This window comes from Loxodonta africana, chromosome 4 (assembly GCF_030014295.1).
Source record: "Loxodonta africana isolate mLoxAfr1 chromosome 4, mLoxAfr1.hap2, whole genome shotgun sequence".
In the NCBI taxonomy this organism is placed as follows: Eukaryota; Metazoa; Chordata; class Mammalia; order Proboscidea; family Elephantidae; genus Loxodonta; species Loxodonta africana.
This window is the reverse complement of record NC_087345.1, coordinates 23,980,397-24,000,232: the sequence shown is the minus strand read 5'-3', so window position 1 is coordinate 24,000,232 and position 19,836 is coordinate 23,980,397. Positions and strand designations below refer to the sequence as shown.

At 48.0% G+C, this 19,836-nt stretch overlaps 1 protein-coding gene and 1 long non-coding RNA gene across 2 annotated transcripts in view; both read right to left on the bottom strand.

Annotated features, from left to right (window-relative positions):
- Window positions 1-8,789, bottom strand: part of NUAK1 (NUAK family kinase 1) — a 92,814-nt gene extending 84,025 nt beyond the window's left edge. The window contains exon 1 of the mRNA XM_010601543.3: window positions 8,120-8,789. Within this exon, the coding sequence (XP_010599845.2) occupies window positions 8,120-8,383 (264 nt within the window). The 5' untranslated portion in view covers window positions 8,384-8,789. The remainder of the gene's footprint in view (window positions 1-8,119) is intronic.
- Window positions 8,790-15,298: 6,509 nt separating this feature from the next.
- LOC135231347 (uncharacterized) lies at window positions 15,299-18,869 on the bottom strand. Its single transcript, XR_010321992.1, has 2 exons — window positions 18,463-18,869; window positions 15,299-15,906 (listed from the first exon to the last, which is right to left on the bottom strand). It is a non-coding gene; the product is annotated as an uncharacterized LOC135231347 (long non-coding RNA).
- Between the last annotated feature and the right edge of the window lie 967 nt (window positions 18,870-19,836).

Sequence of the window (19,836 nt, the reverse complement as noted above, 5' to 3'; positions counted from 1 at the left end):
ATGTGGGGTCTTTGTGACTGGCTTCCTTCCTTAGCATAATGTTTTCAGGTTCATTCATGTTGTGGCATGTATCTGTACTTCATTCCTTTTTATTGTGGAATAATAGCGCATAAATATTCCATAAATAAAATTAGGAAAGAGATAAAATATTCCATAAATAATTTTCCATAAATAATTTTCCATAAATAAAATGGATACAGCACATTTTATTCTCCATTCATTCGGGATAAATTCCACTTTTTGGCAATAATGACTAATGCTACTACAAACATTCGTGCACACGTTTTTAAGTGGACATGTATTTGCATTTCTCTAGAGTATATACCTCAGGGTGTGGAAGTGCCCAGCCCCAGTCTTTACATGCAGTTTAAAGTTTACCGAAGAGTCTCACTCAGAATTCAACATCTGGCTGCTCCTGGGCCATTTCCAGGGAATGTTATCAATACAGCCAGACTTCACGCACAAGTGGATCATCTGGCCCAGCCCCTCCTATTCCGGGCCTGGGATCCTCTCACTCCTGCACTGCACAGTGTTGTCTGGGCCAACACCATGATAAATGCATTCGGCTTTAAAGCAGATACTTCACAAATCATAACTTACAGATGCTCCAGGACTTTCATGTGGGTAAGACAGATGAGACTCGGGCTGTCTGACTTCAGAGCCACTAAGGACAGGAAGCCATGGCCAGGAACACGACGAGCCCTGGATGTATGTCTCTCTCTGACGAACGGAGGACCAAATGGAACAGAAAGGGAATTTGTGGACGAAAGAGTCTGCCTGTCTTTGCAGAGTTCATTGCATACCTCCTCCAATTCATTTCCAGGCATTGCCTTCTCTTCCTAACAAATCTGAAAGCTCCTTGAGGTCAGGGGTGATGACCTCCAGGCTCAATATATTCATTCAGTTCCAGCCTACAAGCCTTTGCTGAGGTCTTACTATGTGCTTGGCACTATGCTAGGCGTTGACAGGAGGCAGCAACGCAGGATGGATTCAAGATGGTTAGACAGGGCCAAGTAACAGACAGGATACCCTGGCTCAACACCTTATCTCCTGCTGCTTCCCAGGAGGAAGCAAGATCAAGACATCCTGGAGTGGCGTGGGTGCACTCTGTCTGCAGGCAGGGGAGTGAACCAGCTGACCCCTCCTGAGGCCCCAAAGGGATTCCAGAGTCTGAGGCTGCTCAGGGCAACAAAGGGCTCCGTGTGTGTCCAGGCAGAGAGCTTCCTGACCTGACTCATTAAAACCCACTCAGGGTCCAATCAGCAGACAGTTCGCCAGAAGCAGACTTGTCTCTCTCCCCCAATTCGGGTTCTGATTCTTATCTTCTCATAGCTCAATTCTTGTGAAAACCTTCAAGCTGGCCTCCCTGCTCCAAGCCAGCATGCCAGACAAATGGGCTCGGAACCCAGCTCAGAAGTGCCCAGGGGCACCAAGCGGAAGGCTGAAGGTCAAAGTCTCTGCATTCACACCGCCTGGGTCCAAACCAATGCTCTGTTGCTGTCCGTGACCTTGGGAAGGCTGCTTTACCTCTCTGTGAATCGGTGTTTTCATCTGAAGAATGGCATAATAGCAGAATGCTTATGACAATTCAATCCGTTAATATGTGGCTGGTATGTTATATGCATGAATATTACCTGGAGTCTCTGGGTGGTGCAAATGGTTAACATGCTTGGCTGCTAACCAAAAGATGATTGGAGGTTTGAGTCCACGCAGAACAAAGTCCTGGAGATCTACTTGCAAAAAATCAGCCACCAAAACCATATGGAGCACAGTTCTACTTTGACACACATGGGGTCACCATGAGTTGGGGCCGACAACAAAAACTGATTAAGTATTAGCCCCCTGACCATTATTATTATTAAATATATTCTTATTACCGCCTTCCTGCCTTATCAATCTTGTCTCCCACTGCATCCAGCACAAACCCTGGCCTGTTCACCTTTCCCCAGACACCCATGATGACTGCTCTGGAATCTGCACTCTGCCTGAAATGTCTCACATTTCAGCCTTGTGAAATCCAAATCAAGGGTCATCTTCAACAGCACTTATCATCCCCATAACTGGAGAAGGACACACCCTCCTAATCCTACAGTATTTACCTGGCCCTTTTCCTCTACAGAGCCCAGGTGGTGCAGTGGTGAAGAGCTCGGCTGCTAACCAAAAGGTCAGCAGTTCAAATCCACCAGTTGCTCCTCAGAAACCCTATAGGGCAGTTCCACTCTGTCCTATAGGGCCGCTATGCGTCAAAATTGACTCAACAACAACGGGTTTGTTTTGGGGGGGTTTTCCTCCATGCTCTTCCTAAAGAGTAGCAAGAAACCACCCAGAAAAAGAATCACCCAATGGCTGGTCTTTTGGTCCACTAGCTAAGGCACCATGCTCAAACCCAGAGGTCACTGGCTGTGCAGCATCAGGAAGGCACTCGATTTCTCTAGCAACTCTTGTTTAGAGACAGGTAGTCTTGTTTGACACTGTCCAGCTGTATGATGAGTAGGAGCCCTGGTGGTGCAACCATTCAGCACTCAGCTGCTAACCTAAGGGTTGGTAGTTTTAACCCACCCAGTGGCTCCGCAAGAAGATCTGATAAAGATGACAGGAAGAAAATCCTATGGGGGAGTTCTACTGTCACAAGGGGTTGCTATGAGTCAGAATCGACTCAAGGGCAATGGGTTTTTTTGACCATATGCTATTCGCCATGTTAAATGCTGGGATATAGAGATGAATAAAATCCAGGGAGTTTATAGTCTGGTGGAAGAGACAGAGTAAGCACTGACTAGACCAGAGGCACCTCTACTTTTGTTGTTGTTGTTATTAGATGAGGTCTGGATTATTTCAGGTGGTCTGCAAGTTGGAACGCAGCTCACGGATGCTTAGTTCATCAAGCTGAGTTTGGTCTTGGACAGGGCCACCCCTTTCCTCATTACCACTGCTACTGTTATTACTGCCAGCTGACATTTTTAAGAGCTTGGAGGCCTGTCGCACCATGCTAAGTGCTTTACAGACATTTTTTTCTCATCTCATCCTCACGACCCTATGATATGCACACTCTAGTTAGGTCCATTTTAAAGGTAGGGAAATTGACACTTAGGGAGGCTAAGTAACTTGTCCAGGGTCATACAGCTTGTTGTGGTTGCTGGGTGCTGTCAAGTCGATTCTGACTCATAGCAAGCCTACAGGACAGAACAGAACTGCCCCCATATGGTTTCCAAGGCTGTGTTCTTTACCAGAGTGACTGCCACGTCTTTCTCCCGCAAAGCATACGGTAGATGATAATAAATCTTTGTCGAATTGAACTGAACTGAATTAGCTCACTATTTGTCAGTACATTTGGTCTTTGCCACTAAATTATACGTGCAGAAAAAAAAAAAATTTTTTTTTTTTTTTCAGAATAAGTGGAAACGCTAGTGGCATAGTGGCTAAGTGCTACAGCTGCTAACCAAAGGGTCGGCAGTTCGAATCCGCCAGGCACTCCTTGGAAACTCTACGGGGCAGTTCTACTCTGTCCTACAGGGTCGCTATGAGTCAGAATTGATGCGACGGCACTGAGTTTGGTTTTGTATTTTTTTCAGAGTAAGAATGGTGTCTTGTTCTATTGTTGTTGTTAGTTGGCATCGAGTCAATTCCAAATCATGGTGACCCCATACGTGCAGAACAGAACTGAGCTCCACAGGGTTTTCAAGGCTCTGACCTTTCAGAAGGACATCACCAGGCCTGTCTTCCAAGGCACCTCTGGTTAGGTTCGAAGGGCCAATCTGTCAGCTAACGGTCTAGTGCTTAACTATTGCTTTAGGTAAAGGTTTAGTAAATGAGTCATGGACAGATACCAAAGCAGGAATCAGGTTTCTAGACCCAGCTCAGTCACTTAACAGCTGTGCAACCCCAGAAAAGTCACTGAACTCTTCTATGCCTTATTTTTCCCACCTCTAAGAGAAGGTTGGGCCACATGTTTGCTGAGGTCCCTTATACTCTAAACCTGGGTTTGGGCCATAGCTGTATCTGGCAAGCACTTCAGCTGTTATACATATGACATCCACGCACCTCCTAGCTTAGCAGGCCAGTTTACTAATTTGCCTCCCTGATCCACAGTTTTTCAGCACGAGGCTGTGAATAACCTTTGGGCAGTGCTTAAAACATCCATTTTTGGTCAAATCACTTCCCATCACTCAAGCCAGCACTCTGGGGTGGTGAGAGAGGAGGGCTGTGGGGGAGAACACCGCTGGCTGGGGTTACACTCTGCCCACCTGTCCTGCACTCCCATCCCAGGCCCCTCCCAGACACCCACCTCCTGCTCACACCACACCACACGCTGCTTACAAGCGATGACCTGGGACCGAGTTGAACTTGGCCCTTGGCAGTGAGGTGATCACACAGCACTTCTCCCCCAAAAAGTTGTTTTTGTTTTTTGGCGATGCTTGGTATGGCCTGAAGGTCCAGGGAGTTTAGTTCAAACAAAACACTGGCCTGTATTATGACACAGGGGCTCACCCTACAGTCCTGCCCAGAACTGTATCAAAACAAATGTTGTGTAATAAACAAGGCCTGACTTCCAGACTCTAGAAATGCACTCAGACCCTATCTGAATCTAGCTGATTGCCTCGGCTTCCTGTGGGCGCACCTCCCTAATTAACCTAGCCCGTATTTAATTACCCTGAAAAGCTGACCATTTCCCCTACTCTCTCTGTGTGATTCCAGGCTAATTATCCAATGCATCATGCCTCTCTGATGGTCTTACAATCTAAGAGAAAGCCTAAATGGGATGAGAAAGAAATCTGCTAAAAAAAATAAATAAAGGGGGGTCTAAATTGGCTCATTTCTCCTCTTGAGGCTTTATATAGATTATTTCTTTGATGCTCTCAAGTCCATGAAATTGGTACTATTAATAGCCCCATTTTACAGATGAGGAAGCCGAGGTATCAAAAAGTTACACAGTTCGCCCAAGGTCACAAAGCTAGTAAGTGACTGGTCAAGTATTTAAAGTATTTGAGAGCCTCGTTGTTAGGCTTGTTAATGTCTGCAACCAGCCACTTTGAGTCCTTGTCTTTTGGACACGCTCAAGCAGCAGCTACAAGACATTTGGGAATGAAGAGGGGAGGATGCTTGGATCACGCAGAGGGCTGGACCGCTGGCTCCAAGCTCCCGATTCAGCAACTCTCTTCCGAATTGCCTTTCACAGAACTGAGGAGATGATGTGGTGTTTTGCCGCTCTATGCAGACGGTCCTGCCAGATGTGTAATTAAAAGCCACAACATTCTCATATTTGAAAACGTCTGTCGTCTCTGAGAGGGGCCCCCGCTTTTGACGTGAATGTCAGTTTCACGACATCTCAAGCAGCCTGCTACCCGGCACGCGACTACAGCCACTTGCATCCGCAAAAGCAAGTTAAAGCCCCTGTTCCTCCTGAGGGGTGCTATCAGAAGTGTTGGTACAAATAAAAAGAAAATACGGCTTCGGAATGCTACTCAAAGGCCCATAAAGCAGGCAGACTGTGCTCTCTTGATTCTCCTTAACCGTACCTCAAAAGCAAGCTGTGGCTGCTTAGTGCATCATTGGAGCCAAAAAAAAAAAACCCGAGTTCATACTTTATATGAAAATCTCACGCTGTTCTTGACAGATTCTGAGTCACCAGCAGCACCGTATGGGCAAGAACAACTTGCTGACCGATCTTTTATCGTTGTTGTTTTATTTTCTGTCCAGCGAGGCAAAGGGAATTTTCCACCTGACAATTCCTGTTTCTCACTTAGGTTTTTACACCATCTGTGACCAGGGCTCTCAGCAGGGGGAGGACTCAGGACCAAGGCGACTTTCCCTTCACGTGCAAGCTTCCCCCTACATGATCTTGCTAGCATTCTGAGCTTTATCTGTCAACTGGGAGCAGTCGCATGAATAAATGAAGCCATTTGGAGACTGCCAGTTTCTGGGCCTGGATCTGCTGCCAGATTCAAAATCTTTACATAATTTTTGAGTAAAACAAGAGACTTAAGTGAAATGAATAGCACAATGGGAAGCTGAACTAGGGCTGGACAATAACAGAGCATTTAAGTCTTGACACTAAGAAATGAGCCTCTTCTGTTCTCACGGCGCCCCCTCGTGGCCATTTGGCTAAATCCTGACGGAAGGTTCGGGGTTTCTGCAAATAAAAGAGAAAGATGCCTAGGAAAAGAGAAAGGCAGACTCCTGCCTACTGATGCAAGTCCCTTTCACTCTAAACCAGTCTGTGGCTCAGACGGCTAGGAAAAAAAGCCTGACAGGAAGCCTCAGTGAAGCTCGGAAAGGCGTTTGCCATAAGAAAAGGTTTCATTCTTTCAAAGGGTTTGCAGCAGCTCCCAGTATTTGGGCATTTTTTTGTCCCCTCACAGATACCAGCCACACCCTTACCACTCAACCCCTCACATTCTCACAACCTCAACCTGCAGCTTGAAACGCCTAGATCTGCTTTTCATTATTCCTCTTTCCAACTTCTTTGTCCGATTCTTCAACAGCTATTAACATTAGCAAAGAGATAAGCTTAGTTTTTGCTTATTCAGTCTGGGGAATGTCACCTCAGAGGAAAAGCATGAATGAAGTGCATTTTTCTCAACCTCTTCTTCCACAAACCTGCAAATGTGTTCACCAGAGGGCATCTTCACAGCCTATCTCTTTAATATCGTCAACCTACAAAAATGGCACCTGCTTAGAGTGAACTCTCAGCTACTCGCTTACTATAGAATTTATTACTGGGGCAGCTTAAAAATATATGTACAAAATGTCTCAAATTTCCAATTAACTGGCAATAGATTTTTTTTTTAACTATAGGATAAAGTGATGTCAACCCAAACAGTGAAGCTGAGAAATGATTGGGTTATCCAGATTATTCAAGCACCCTGATATATCCAGATATTTGAGAATTCGGGGGCCGAACTTTGCTGATCATACCTCATTTTTTCCACATAACTGTCCCCGTGCAAATGAAGAAGAAAAATGTCAACATCAGCCTACAATTTCATTCGACAATTCATTTCGCTTTCTCCTTGCGGTCATCTGTTCAGTTTATAAACAACTCTGGGCCTCAAAACATCCCCCAAAAAGTACACACAAGGAGTCCCATAATCAGTTCCTTACTTTGGCCCTAAATCAATTAAAATACATCTGATCTGCTTCAAATCAGAGCCACGTTCATTTTCTGACACCCACCACACAAAATCTTTCTGCAATAGTCAGACACTTTGAACCCAACCCTCTTGCCACAACCAGTGTGGATTTCAAGGGCCTGTTGTGCAGAAAGGAAAATGACAACAAACCTAGGCTAGGACGGTGCAGAGACCCCAAGGCACTCAAAGCCCTTGTTGGGGTTGTGCAAATGGTGCTGGGGCCCCGGCAGGGTTTCAGCTGTCACACGGGATGGGCTGGCTGGGCTAGACCCTTAAACAATTCAGTAGCCCTACAGCCTGGACTTGAAATGCAGAGTCCAGCATAACTGTGTATCTTTATGTTGCACTTGTCCACGGGCAATTCAGTTCTCCCAGAAGCCACTACACAAACTGTCACAACCCTCTGGCTGGCCACAGCCTTTATTTTTGCTCCTTAAACCCTCTCTCTTAAAAAAAAAAAAAAAAACAGGCGGGAGTCCGCCCTCCCTTGCAGTCTCAGCAGCATCAGCGAGCCCGAGTGGGATGATGCTGACAGGGAGTTTGTGGGTAGGCGGGTGGGTGGGTGCAGGGGACCACATTCACCTACAGGACACGGGACTTGGGGGACAGGCTTTGAGCTGAGGATGTGGGTCTGGATGGAGGTGGAGAAATGAGGCATTCCTGGGCACAGTCTGCATGCGTGCCCGGGAGGGAGACCCCGACACTCCCAACGTTGCAAAGTGTCTGCAAATCATAAACACTACTTTGCTACTGGGATAAAAACCCCCAAAATATGTGCAGACAGGATGTAACAAGTGTTTCAGGAGAGACACGCCTGAGTCACAGGGTGCCGAGGGGGAGAGTGAGGAGTCTGTCTGGGGGTTCCCTTAGACCCCCTCTCTCACAAAAGCGCCCCAGCGTGCACAGACCTCCTGCACCAAGCGCCATCGGTCCCTAGCCGCGTCTAAGCCGGCGCCCCCCCCCCCCCCTCTTCCCGGGACTTCCTCACTCACCACTCGGCCAGAGAACCTCTCCGTGGCCCGCTTGACTTTGCCGTAGGTGCCTTTGCCCAGGGTCTCCTGCAGCTCATAGCGGTGCTTCAGGTTGTGCTTGTGGTGATGTCGCTTCACCCCGTGTGGCTTCCTGGGCTCCGGGGCTACCGCCGCAGCCGCCGCGGGGGCTGCGGTCGCCCCCGTCGCCGCCTCCAGGGGAGAGCCCGGCGCCCCCGACCCCAAGTCGGGGCCGTCCCCTGCCGCGGGCGCGGCGGCCCCCTCCATGTCCAAACGCAGGCGGACCGGGTTGGAGAGGGCAGGACCGGGGCACAGCGCTCGAAGTGTCGGGGTCCCAGCCGAGGCAATGCGGGTGCGCTCAAGGTCGCCCCCGCAGCATTGAGGAGGCGGCCCGGATCGCGCTCGGGCTGCGACTTGGTCACTGGTGGCGGCGGGGACTGCACATCTGGCGCCCCCGGCGCGCACCGGCCGCGCACCGCCCCCCGGCCGCGGCGAGCTGCGGAACGTCGGGCGAGGTGGCGGCGGTGGCTGGGGAGGCGGTGGTGTTTGCAGGAGGGAGGGGAGAGGGGTGGCTCCGAGCGCTGAAGGGGGAGTGTTATGTGGGCGCCGCGCCCCCCAACCCCTCCCCGAGAGGACGGGCAGACTGGGCGGGGGCGGCGCGCAGTCGGCCCGGGGTGGGGAGCGCGGGCGGCGTGGCCGGGGCTTCCCCACCTCCCGCTGCTCCCCCGGGCCCGGGCCACCCCGAGCTGGGAGGGGGATGGGTGCGTGTCGGGACTCGCCCTTTGTGCACGCGGCTTAGGCCGCGGCGGCGGCTGCCAGGGGGCTTTGTCCTCGCTCGGCCGCGATGGGGGGCAGGGGGGGGTCCCAGCCCGGGCGCCCCCTCCCCAGCCTCGCCTGCCGCGGCTACCGCGGGCCCTCCGCCGCCGCTGCCTGCCGCTCCGGCCGCTCGGCCTCCATTCCTGCTCGCTCCGGGGCGGCGGCGGCGGCTCGCCGAGTCCCGGGGCCGGAAAGGCGAGAAGGCACGGAGCCGGGGGCCGCCGGGCCCCGCTTGCGAAGCCGCCGGGGGCGCCACGGACCCGGGCGGCCCTTCATTTTTCTGAGGTGTCGCCGCGGCCGCCAGGCGGGAGGGGGGTTGGGGGAGGGGAGACAGAACGGTGTTGGGTTACAGGCGGTGAGTCACGGCCCCCGCAGCCGCCGCAGCGTGCACCCGCCCGCCCCGCTAAAGCTGGCACCCTCGCCTCGCAGGCCCCTACCGCCGGCTGGGGGAGGGCTGCGCCCGCCGGGGGCCGTTGCGCCCCCGAGAACCCCAAGAAGAGCGCTTGGGCCCCGGGCCCCGCGCCCTCCCCGCAGAAGGGCGGAGTTGGGGAGCAGGGGAGGCCCTGGGGCTGGACCAGCAGCCCGCCGCCGACTGCCTGCCCTTGCACACCATCCTGGATTCAGGCGGGACTGCCGCCTAGCAGAGGGGGAAATTTGGGGGCGTGGAAAAGACGGGGGCGCCGGAACAGAACTGGATTCGCAGAGACCCCCCCCACTCCCCAATCCTCCCCGCGAAGGCCGCCATCGAAGGTGGGCCATCCAGGGACCTTGCATGGATCCGGGCCCAAGTCCTGCTGAGCAATCCCTCAGAGGAGCAAGAGGCAACTTGAAGGCCTCTTGGCCCTTCCGAGCTTTTCTTCTCCCTGGAAGGGCCAGGTCCTGGGCTTCCAGGCCTGAGCTGGTCACAGCAACTGGACCCCACAAGCTGAGTGAGAGTCAGTCAGGAAACTCCCCAACCATGGCAAGACTGCCCTGTTGCCTAAGAAAAGACAGGGCAAATTAAGGAAGAAAGAGAAAAAGAGGCCTTTGGAGATTTTTTTTTTTTAATAAATGATGCAATATACGCGACTGGGATAGGAAGAATGTGGTCTGTAAACTGCCTTTACTTTTTAACCAATGAACCAGCCATGCTTCCTGCTCAGCGCAGCGTCTCAGGTTCTGGCCTTCCTCTGCATTCCTGCTGTCTTCACTCCAGTCTACCCCTTATCACCTTACCCTGGACTTCTGCAACAGCCTGGCCTCGCCCTGCACCCTCATCCAGCTGCCAGAGCAAGGCCCTGAAACACTGCCTTCATCACTTCCTCTCCACACTGGCCTCCGTCCAGCTGTCTGTCCAGGTTGTTCTTCAGCTGATGCCTGGCATCAACCCCTCTGCCCCTTTCCACCTTCCCCAGGCACATACTGGCTATTGCATAGCACAATCAAAAGGCCATGTTTATTCAATTCCTGTTCTGTCCACCACTCTTACAGGGCCTTGCTGCCCGATTCTCAAACAGTAGTCTGCATTTATACAAAGTGTGTAGACATCATACGTATATATTGAAGTGTCAGAGTGAGTGGCATATAGGTTGAGTCCTGGGTCCCAGTGGATTAGCTGTGTGACCTTGGTCAAATGAATTAACCTCTCAGAACTTCAGTTCCTCATCTTAAAATATGGATTGTTGTTAAGTGCCATCGAGTGGACTTCGACGCATAGCAACTCTATAGGACAGAGTAGAACAGTCCCATAGGGTTTCCTAGGCTGTAGGAAGTACAACCAGAATGCTCCTTAGAAGCAAGGATGGTGAGACTGTGTCTTGCATTCTTTGGACACGTTGTCAGAAGGGATCAGTCCCTGGAGAAGGACATCATGCTTGGCAGAGTACAGGGTCAGTGGAAAAGAGGAAGACCCTCAACAATGAGGTGGATTGACACAGTGGCTGCAACAATGAGCTCAAGCATAACAACGATTGTAAGAATGGCTCAGGACCGGGCAGTGTTTCGTTCTGTTGTGCATAGGGTTGCTGTGAGTCAGAACCGACTCAACGGCACCTAACAACAACAACAACAATCTTTACAGGAGCAGGTAGCCCAGTCCTTTTTCCTGAGGAGCTGCTGGGTGAGCTGGAACCTCCAACGTTTCAGTTAGCAGCTGAGCACTTAAACATTGTGCCACAAGGGCTCCTTAAAATATGAATTAGAAGATCTATATTACAGGTAAACCGTGGTAATGAAAGCTGTGCACCAAATATTTTCACTACCCCATCCTTCTGAAGTTAGAGCTCACCATATGACTTGCTTAGGCCAATGGAATGAGAACAGAAATGATACGTATTGCTACCAGGTGGAAACTTTTAAGAGCCAGTGAGTATATCACCATGTCGCCTTTTTTTTTTTCCTGTCTTGACATTCGTGGAAGTACAGAGATGGAGCCTTCCCATGCCTGAGTCCATACGTAAGGATGACAGAACAACCCTAGCCAACCTGAATTGGAAAAGGAGTGTGAATGAATATTAAACTTTTGTAGTGTTACCAAAAACAAAAAGCAGACCCATTGCCTTCGAGTCGATTCCGACAAATAGCGACCCTAGCGGGCAGAGCAGAACTGCTCCGTAGGGTTTCCAAGGAATGACTGGTGGAGTCGAACTGCAGACCTTTTGGTTAGCAGCCAAGCTCTTAACCACTGTGCCACCAGGTATTTTGGTATTGTTTGTTACAGAAGCATAACCTAGCTTATTTGGGCTGATAATGTGGTTTGCAAATGCCTAGGCCTTAATATTTGTTGAATTGATATTCATTGAATGAATAGATAGATAGCTGCGGTCAGGGCAACTCCATCGTTGTGGCCGTTGTGCCTACCCACCTCACTAAGGGTCTCCCTTTCCCTTGCTGGCATTCTACTTCACCACACATGGTGTCCTCTAGTGCTTGATCCTTCCTGATGACATGTCCAAAGCAAGCGAGTCAGACACTTTTCTGTCATGATCCACAAGGTTTTCATGGGCTGATTTTCAGAAGTGGATTGGCAGGCCTTTCTTCCTAGTCTGTCTTAGTCTGGAAGCTTTGCTGAAACGTGCCAACCCATGGGTGATCCTGCTGGTATCTGAAATACCAGTGGCATAGCTTCCATCATCACGGCAACATGCAAGCCACCACAGTACCACAAACTGACAGACAGGTGGTGAGTTGAGTGAATAGACAACGAATTTGCTGTGTTAGGCACTCTCCATATGTTATCTAAAATCACCCCCCCACCCACTCCTTAAGAGGAGCCCTGGTGGTACATTGGTTAAGAGCTCAGCCGCTAACTAAAAGGTCAACAGTTTGAATCCACCAGCCATTCCTTGGAAACACTATAGGGCAGCTATACTCTGCCCTATAGGGTCACTATGAGTTTTAATGGACTCAATGGCAATGGGTTTGGTTGGGTTTTCTTTTTTGGACTCTGTAAGGAGGAGTCCCTGGGTGGTGCAGACATTAAGTACTTGACTACTAGCTGGAAGGTTGGCAGTTCAAACCCACCCAGAGGTACCTTGGAAGACAGGCCTGGGAATCTGCTTCCAAAAGGTCACAGGCTTGAAAACCCTATGGAGTAGGTCTGCTCTGTACACATAGGGTCACCATGAACCAGAATCAACTTGAGGGCAACTAACAGCAACAACAACTCTATAAGCTAGTTGCTATAATTACTATTTTAATTGAGGAAACTATATCAGAAAGGTTAAATGATTTACCTGAGATTATACAGCTTGTAAATAGCAGAGCTAAGATTTAAACCCAACCTGTCCAGTCCAAAGCCCGTGCTCTTCCCCTTTCCCATATGCTGGACAACCTCTCCTTAAATGGGAAGAATGGAAACACCCAGTACAATGCCTGGCGCAGGGTCACGCCCAAATACTGGGAGTTCCTCTTCAAACGGAATTCCTATAGCATTTATAATTTGAACCACACTTGAGCGTAATGTTTCCATGCATTGTGTGTGAATGTTTTCACATATATAAAGCATTTCCTCCGATAAGATCCTAGGCTTCTTGATTAAGAACTCGAGTTCTGGGATCAGACTGCGTGGGCTCAAATCCATGTTCCACCACTTACTGTGACCGCCTTGGACAATTCTTTTCTCTGTCCACTCCTCAGTTCTCTCATCTGCAAAACAGCATGGTAACCATATGTCCCAGGGGGCTAGTATGAGGATTAAGAGATATAATATATATTCTCAATAAGTCATAGCTATTAATATTAGACTTACTTTTCATTGCCTATTTGAGTGACACAAACTACTACTAGCCAAGAGGTTGGCAGTTAAAACCCACCGAAAGGCACCTCCAAAGGCAGGCCTGGTGATCTGCTTCCGGAAGGTCACAGCCTTGAAAACCCTATGGAGCACAGTTCTACTCACACACGTGGGGTCACCATGAGTTGGAATCAACTCAAGAGCAGCTAACAACAATGATTCCTACTAGAATTTTGAGTAATTACAAGCAGTTTAATCATCCTGCTTGATTAGACGATGATTTCCAGCTTCATGCTGGATACAGGACAGATGTTTTTACATCTGCACTTGGAAATATGACATTCACACTGTCGTATAACTTTTCTTTACATAAGGCTTATTAACCAGTAATTAGATGCCATCAAGTCGACTTTGACTCATGGTGAACCCATGTGTGTCAGAGTAGAACTGTGCTCCATAGCATTTTCAATGGCTGTGACCTCTCAGAAGCAGATTGTCAGGGCTTTCTTCTGAGGTGCTTCTTGGTTCCAACTGCCAATCTTTCAGTTAGTAGCCAAGCCCTTAATCATTTGCTCACCCGGGACCTCCTAAGGCTCATTGAAACAACAACAACAAAAAACCCGTTGCCATCGAGTCAATTATGCTTTCTATTTTCAAAGCAATTTTAAAAAAAGGTATGTTTACCTTCTCAAGAAATCTTTGTGCAGAAAGCATAGTAATACCGGTTATTATTTATCTACTGTCTACTGCCAGCCCGGACATTTACCCATATTATCTTTAACCATCATAAAACTGTCATGATGCCCATTTCACAGTTGAAAAAACTGAGTTTCAAAGAGGTTGAGTAAATTGCTTGTGATCAGGCAGCTAGTAACTGCCTGTGTCAGAATTCGAACCCAAGTCTCTGACTCTAAGCCTTTGCTCTGACACCACTTCCTGACATCACAGTTCACGTCAATTAATTTATGTTTGATGGTTAATGTTATGTGTCAGCTTGGCTAGGCTATGATTCTCAGGGGTTTGGCAGATCCTGGACTGGTTGCTGTTCCATAATGTAATATAATGCAATCATCTTCCATGATGTGATCTGATGTGAGCAGCCAACCAGTTGAAAGGGGAGTTTCCTTGGGGGTGTGGCCTGCCTCCAGCACATAAACAGATAATCTGGCAAAGCTCTCCCTCACCAGCCTCTACAATTGCATGAGCCATTTCCTTGAAGTAAATCTCTCCACATGTACTCATATATAAGTTTTACTGGTTTTGCTTTTCTAGAGCACCCAGACTAAGACAGCACGTGCCCTGGTTGATCCTATCTTCCATTTTTCTAGATGAGGTACTGAGAAGTTACCTAAGATTGTGAATTGTCTAACTACTATGTTATCTGGTGGGCGTGAGCATAAACGACAACCTAAGAACATCTTCATTAAACACTTACTCTTCATTGTGACAGAAGATGGCTAGCTACCCACCAAAAAGTCACACTCCTTCCATTGAGAAGCTGACGGGCTGCTGCTCAGCCAGGGATATATTTCCCAGCCTCCATTGCACCCAAATGTGGCCATATGACTAGTTTTCACTAATGAAGTGTGAGCAAAAGAATGTGTGTTAGTTCCAGACCAGGGTGTTTAAAAAGTAGGTGTGCCTCCACTACCTTGCCTAGAAGAAAGTAGAATCTGAGGACCCAAAGGATGGTGGAGCCACGGGATAAAAAAAGCCTACTTCCCTCCATCACCTTGAGGAATAAAGCTATCCTCTGAACAGGTATACCCACAATTCTGGTCATGAGTGAGAAATAAAACATCTGTTGTGTTTGAAAAAAAAGTTGCCATCAAGTCAATTCTGACTCATGGCAACCCCATGTGTGTCAGAGTAGAACTGTAATCCATAGTTTTTTTTGGTTTGTTTTTTTTTATTGTGCTTCAGCAGAAAGCTTACAGCTCAAGTTAATTTCTCATACAAAAATTTATACTTACTTTTTTGTGACATTAGTTGCAATCCCCACAATGTGACAGCACACTCCCCCTTTCCACCCTGGGTTCCCTGTATCCATTCAACCAGTTCCTGTCCCTTCCTGCCTTCCCATCCTGCCTCTGGACAGGCACCGCCCATTTGGACTCATATCTGATTGAACTAAGAAGCACACTCCTCAGATGTATTATTTTTTGTTTTATAGTTCCGTCTAATCTTTGTATAAAGAGTGGCTTCAGAAATGGTTTCAGTTCTAAGTTAACAGAGCATCAGGGGGCCATAGTTTCAGGGGTTCCTTCAGTCTCTGTCATATCATTAAGGCTGGTCTTTTTCTGTGAATTTGAGTTCTGGTTCACACTCCTGCTCCATCTGGGACTCTCTGTTATGTTCCCTGTCAGGGCGGTCATCAGTGGTGGCTGGGCACCATCTAGTTCTTCTGGTCTCAGGCTGGTGGAGTCTCTGGTTTACGTGGTCCTTTTGTCCTTGGGCTAATATTTCCCTTGCATCTTTGCTTTTCTTCATTCTCCTTTACTCCAAGTGGGATGGGACCAATTGGTGCATCTTAGACGGCTGCTCACAAGCTTGGAGTTTTGAATGGCTGCTTTAGATCATCAAGCTTTTCTTCCGAAGTGCCTCTGAGTAAACTTGAACTGTTAGCAGCCAGGTATGTTAGCCATTTACACCCCACCTGGGGACGCTGTAAGGTTGCTATAGGGTCACTGTGAGTCAGAATCAACTTGACGGCAACGTGTTTAGTTTTTTGGTTTTGGGACTCCTCCATTGTGTAAAGGCCCTGAAATTAGAAGATTTATTTGTTACTGCAACTACTGTTGTCCAGACTAATACATACAGTTTACTAAGTATTTACTTATAAAAAGCAAAATGGGCAATTATAACAATCATCTGAGTAGCTGGAACCAAAATACCAGTTTTATATCCTCTACCTACTTGCTTGTTCAAGGAGAAAGCTTTTTATATGGGGCCTGAGTGGTGCAAATAATTTGCACATGACTAATAACCTAAAGGTTGGTGGTTCAGACCCACCCAAGAGCACCACAGAAGAAAGGCCTGGCAGTCTGCTTGCATAAAGATTACAGCCAAGAAAATCCTATGGAGCAGTTTTGCTCTATAACACATGGGGTTGCCCTGAGTTGGAATCAACTTGTTTGTTTCTTGGAGTTTTCCTTTAATCTCTCCTGTGTTACAGGTATAAGAGATCAAATAAGAGGAGAACTCAGCAGTCATAAAAGAGTAGGAAACAAATATACTCATTCAGCGACTATACGCTAGGCCTCTGGGGCTGAGGATGCAGATGGGACAAGATAGGCATGACCCCATCTTTGTGAGGCTTCCAGTCTGGGAATATTAAGTGTGATTTACAGCATTCAGTGGGCCTCCAGCCACCAAACGTCTTTGGGAACTCAGGCTACTTGGATGTGAAATTAATAACTAAAATAGAAACTAAAATTTGCTCACAAATCAAAACAGAAAGCTATGGTTCTTCCCCCGCTAAGTGGCGAGAGAGCTAGCAAGATCGGTGGTTAAGAGCATAGACTCCAAAATCAAAATCCGCTGAGTTCAAATCCTGGCTCCACCACTTTATTGCTGTGTGATCTCGCGTAGCTTCCTCTTTGTTTCTGCTTCCTGTCTTTAAAATGGGAACATTCATACCTAAAAGAGCCCTGGTGGCACAATGTTTAAGCACATGACTGCTAACCAAAAGGTTGGCGGTTCAAACCCACCCAGCAACTCTGAGGGAGAAAGACCTGGCATTCTGTTCCCTTAGAGACTATAGCCTGGAAAACCCTATGGGATGACCCAACAATCCTACTCCTAGATATATACCCAAAAGACTTGACAGCAGAGACTCAAAAAGAGACTTATATACCAATGTTCTACCTCCTAGTTCTGAAGGCCACAGAGGATCAGCTGAGTCCTGAAGGAGGGGACATAGGGCCAGTTCTGTGTTTTAGGAAAACCAAATCTGAAATATTGTATGTAGCTCTCATATGTGCCTCTCCTCAGCATTTGCCATAGCCACCCTCTCCCTCTGCCCCCCAAGCCACCCGCCTCCCTTCTCAAGTCTATTTTCAATACAGGGCTGGAGGGAGACCTTTAAAACTTAAGTCTGATTATGTCACTGGCCTAATCGGAATCGGCCAATGGCTTCTTGCCTGACTCAGAATGAAATCCAAAGTTCTTACAATGATCCACAAAGCCCTACAGGATTTGGTTCTCTGTTAACTCTCTGACCTCAACTTCTCCTATCTTCTCCTATCTCACTGCACTCTACCTACATGGCCCCCTCAGATTTGGTTTTCCAATGCCATCCCTCCTTCATGTGGCCACAATTGTTCATTCCTAAAACACAGAACTGGCCCTATGTCCCCTCCTTCAGAAGTCGGCTGATCCTCTGTGGCCTTCAGGACAAAGTCCAAACTCCTTAGCATGGTGCACAGGGCAGCTTGGCAGGGTGAAAAGAACACTGGAGTTGGCATCCCAGAGACCCTGGTTAGAATAGTCACTCAACCTCTCTGACCCAGGTTTTTTCTGTTTCCTACTTGTCCTGGATATTGTGAGCCGCATGTCAGCTCTAGGAGAGCAGGGGCTTTATCTGTTTTGTTCAAGGCTATATCTTCAGTGCCTACTAGAGCCATGCCTGGCACATGTTGTTGTGTGCTGCTGAGTTGATTCCAACTTATAGCGGCCCCATAGAACAGAGTAAACCTGCCCCCATAGGGTTTCCTAGACTATAATTTTTATGGGGAGCCCTGGTGGTGCAGTGGCTAAGTGTTTGCCCACTAACCAAAAGGTTGGCAGTTCAAATCCACCAGCTGCTCCTTAGAAACCCAGTGGGGCAGTTCTACTCTGTCCTATGGGGCCGCTATAAATTGGAATCAACTCAACGGCAATGGGTTTTGATTTTTGATTAATCTTTATGGGAGCAGATCACCAAGTCTTTTCTCCAGCGGAGCCGCTGGTGACTTCTAAACAAATAGGTGAAGAATAAATGAATGAGCTGATGTAGGAGAAAGCATCTGAGATCATGGGTGGCACACACAAAAAAGTGCCCCGCAAATGCTCCTTTCTTTTGCTTAGTAATGCTTGCCCTTTTCCTGGAACCTGTGTTCCAGGGGCGCTTCTCACTGCATCGTGCCTCTGAGCCTTTGCACATGCTGTGCCACTGCCTGCAATGTCCCCTTTCCTGTCCTCCAGATGACAAGCTCCTGGTCACCTTGGAGACCTAGCTAAAAACGTCACCTCTCCTCTGATCCTGCGCTGGGCAGAGCTGAAGCCTCAGTTCCCTGTCCCCAGAGCACCCAGTTCCTGGGACTGTTTTAGCGCTTACCTCATGGCATTACAATTACCCAATTGTGTGCCCAGCTTCTTCTCCCAGCTGCCGGGAGCTGTGGTGAGTGGAGGGTTCAGACCAGTGCTAGAAATATAATGGGAACCACATATGCCATCTTAAAGTTTATAAAAGCCATGTTAAAAAAATTAATTTCAATAATGTGTTTTATTTAACCCAATATGTCCAAAATACTATCATCTCAACATGAGCTATTTCCTACTCTTTTTTGTACTCAGTCTTTAAAATCTGCTGTGTATTTTACACGTACAGTGAATCTCAATGCAGACACTAAATTTTCAATAGTTAAAGTAAAATGTAACCCTACCAAAACAATAAAGTTGTGTTTAAGAGTTTTTTTATTCAAATTTTTATTCACTACTATTACATAAAACCAAAAATTTTGTTTTCCAGTCACACAGCCACATTTCAAGGGTTCAATAGTCGTCCAGGGACCCCTGTCTTAGCCATAATACTTTCCTTTTAGGATTAATTAATATAATGTATATGCAGTGCTTAGCATAGTACCTATCTAGGCGCCTGGTAAACACTGACCCCATAGAACAGAGTAGAACTGCCCAATAGAGTTTCCAAGGAGCGCCTGGCGGATTTGAACTGCTGACCTCTTGGTTAGCAGCCGTAGCACTTAACCACTATGCCACCAGGGTTTCCGATGAAATGGTAGCTGCTGTTATTACTGCTCAAATGATGATGATAATAGATTTATCTTATCAGGTCTATTAAGAAAAAAAAAAAAAGACCCGTTACCACTGAGTCAATTCCAACTCATGGCTACCCCATGGGTGCAGAATAGAGCTGCTCCATAGGGTTTTCAAGGCTGCGACCTTTTGGAAGCACATTGCCAGGCCTGTCTTCAGAGACACCTCTGGGTAGGTTCAAATCTCCAACCTTTCACCTAGTAGTCGAACACAACAGGTTGTGCTACCCAGGGACCATTTTAGGTTAATAGCCAAGAGCAACGCATTTGCATCACAAGAAACCCTTATCAGGTCTACAGCAAGTGTGTAAGGAGCCCTGGTGGCACAACAGTTAAGTGTTACACAACTGACTAAAAGATTGGCAGTTCAAACCCACCCAGCTGCTCTACGGAAGAAAGACCAGGTGAGCTGCTCCTATAAAAATCACAGCCTAGAAAACCCCATGGGGCAGTATTACTCTGTCACGTGGGGTCGCTCTGAGTTGAAATTGGCTCGACATCACCTAACAACAACAACAAACCATGTAAAGGAGCCCCTAGGTGGTGCAAACAGTTAAGCGCTAGACTACTAGCCAAAAGGCTGGCAGTTCAAACCCACCCACAGGCACCTTGGAAGAAAGGCCTGGCAATCTTCCGAAAAGTCACAGCCCTGGAAA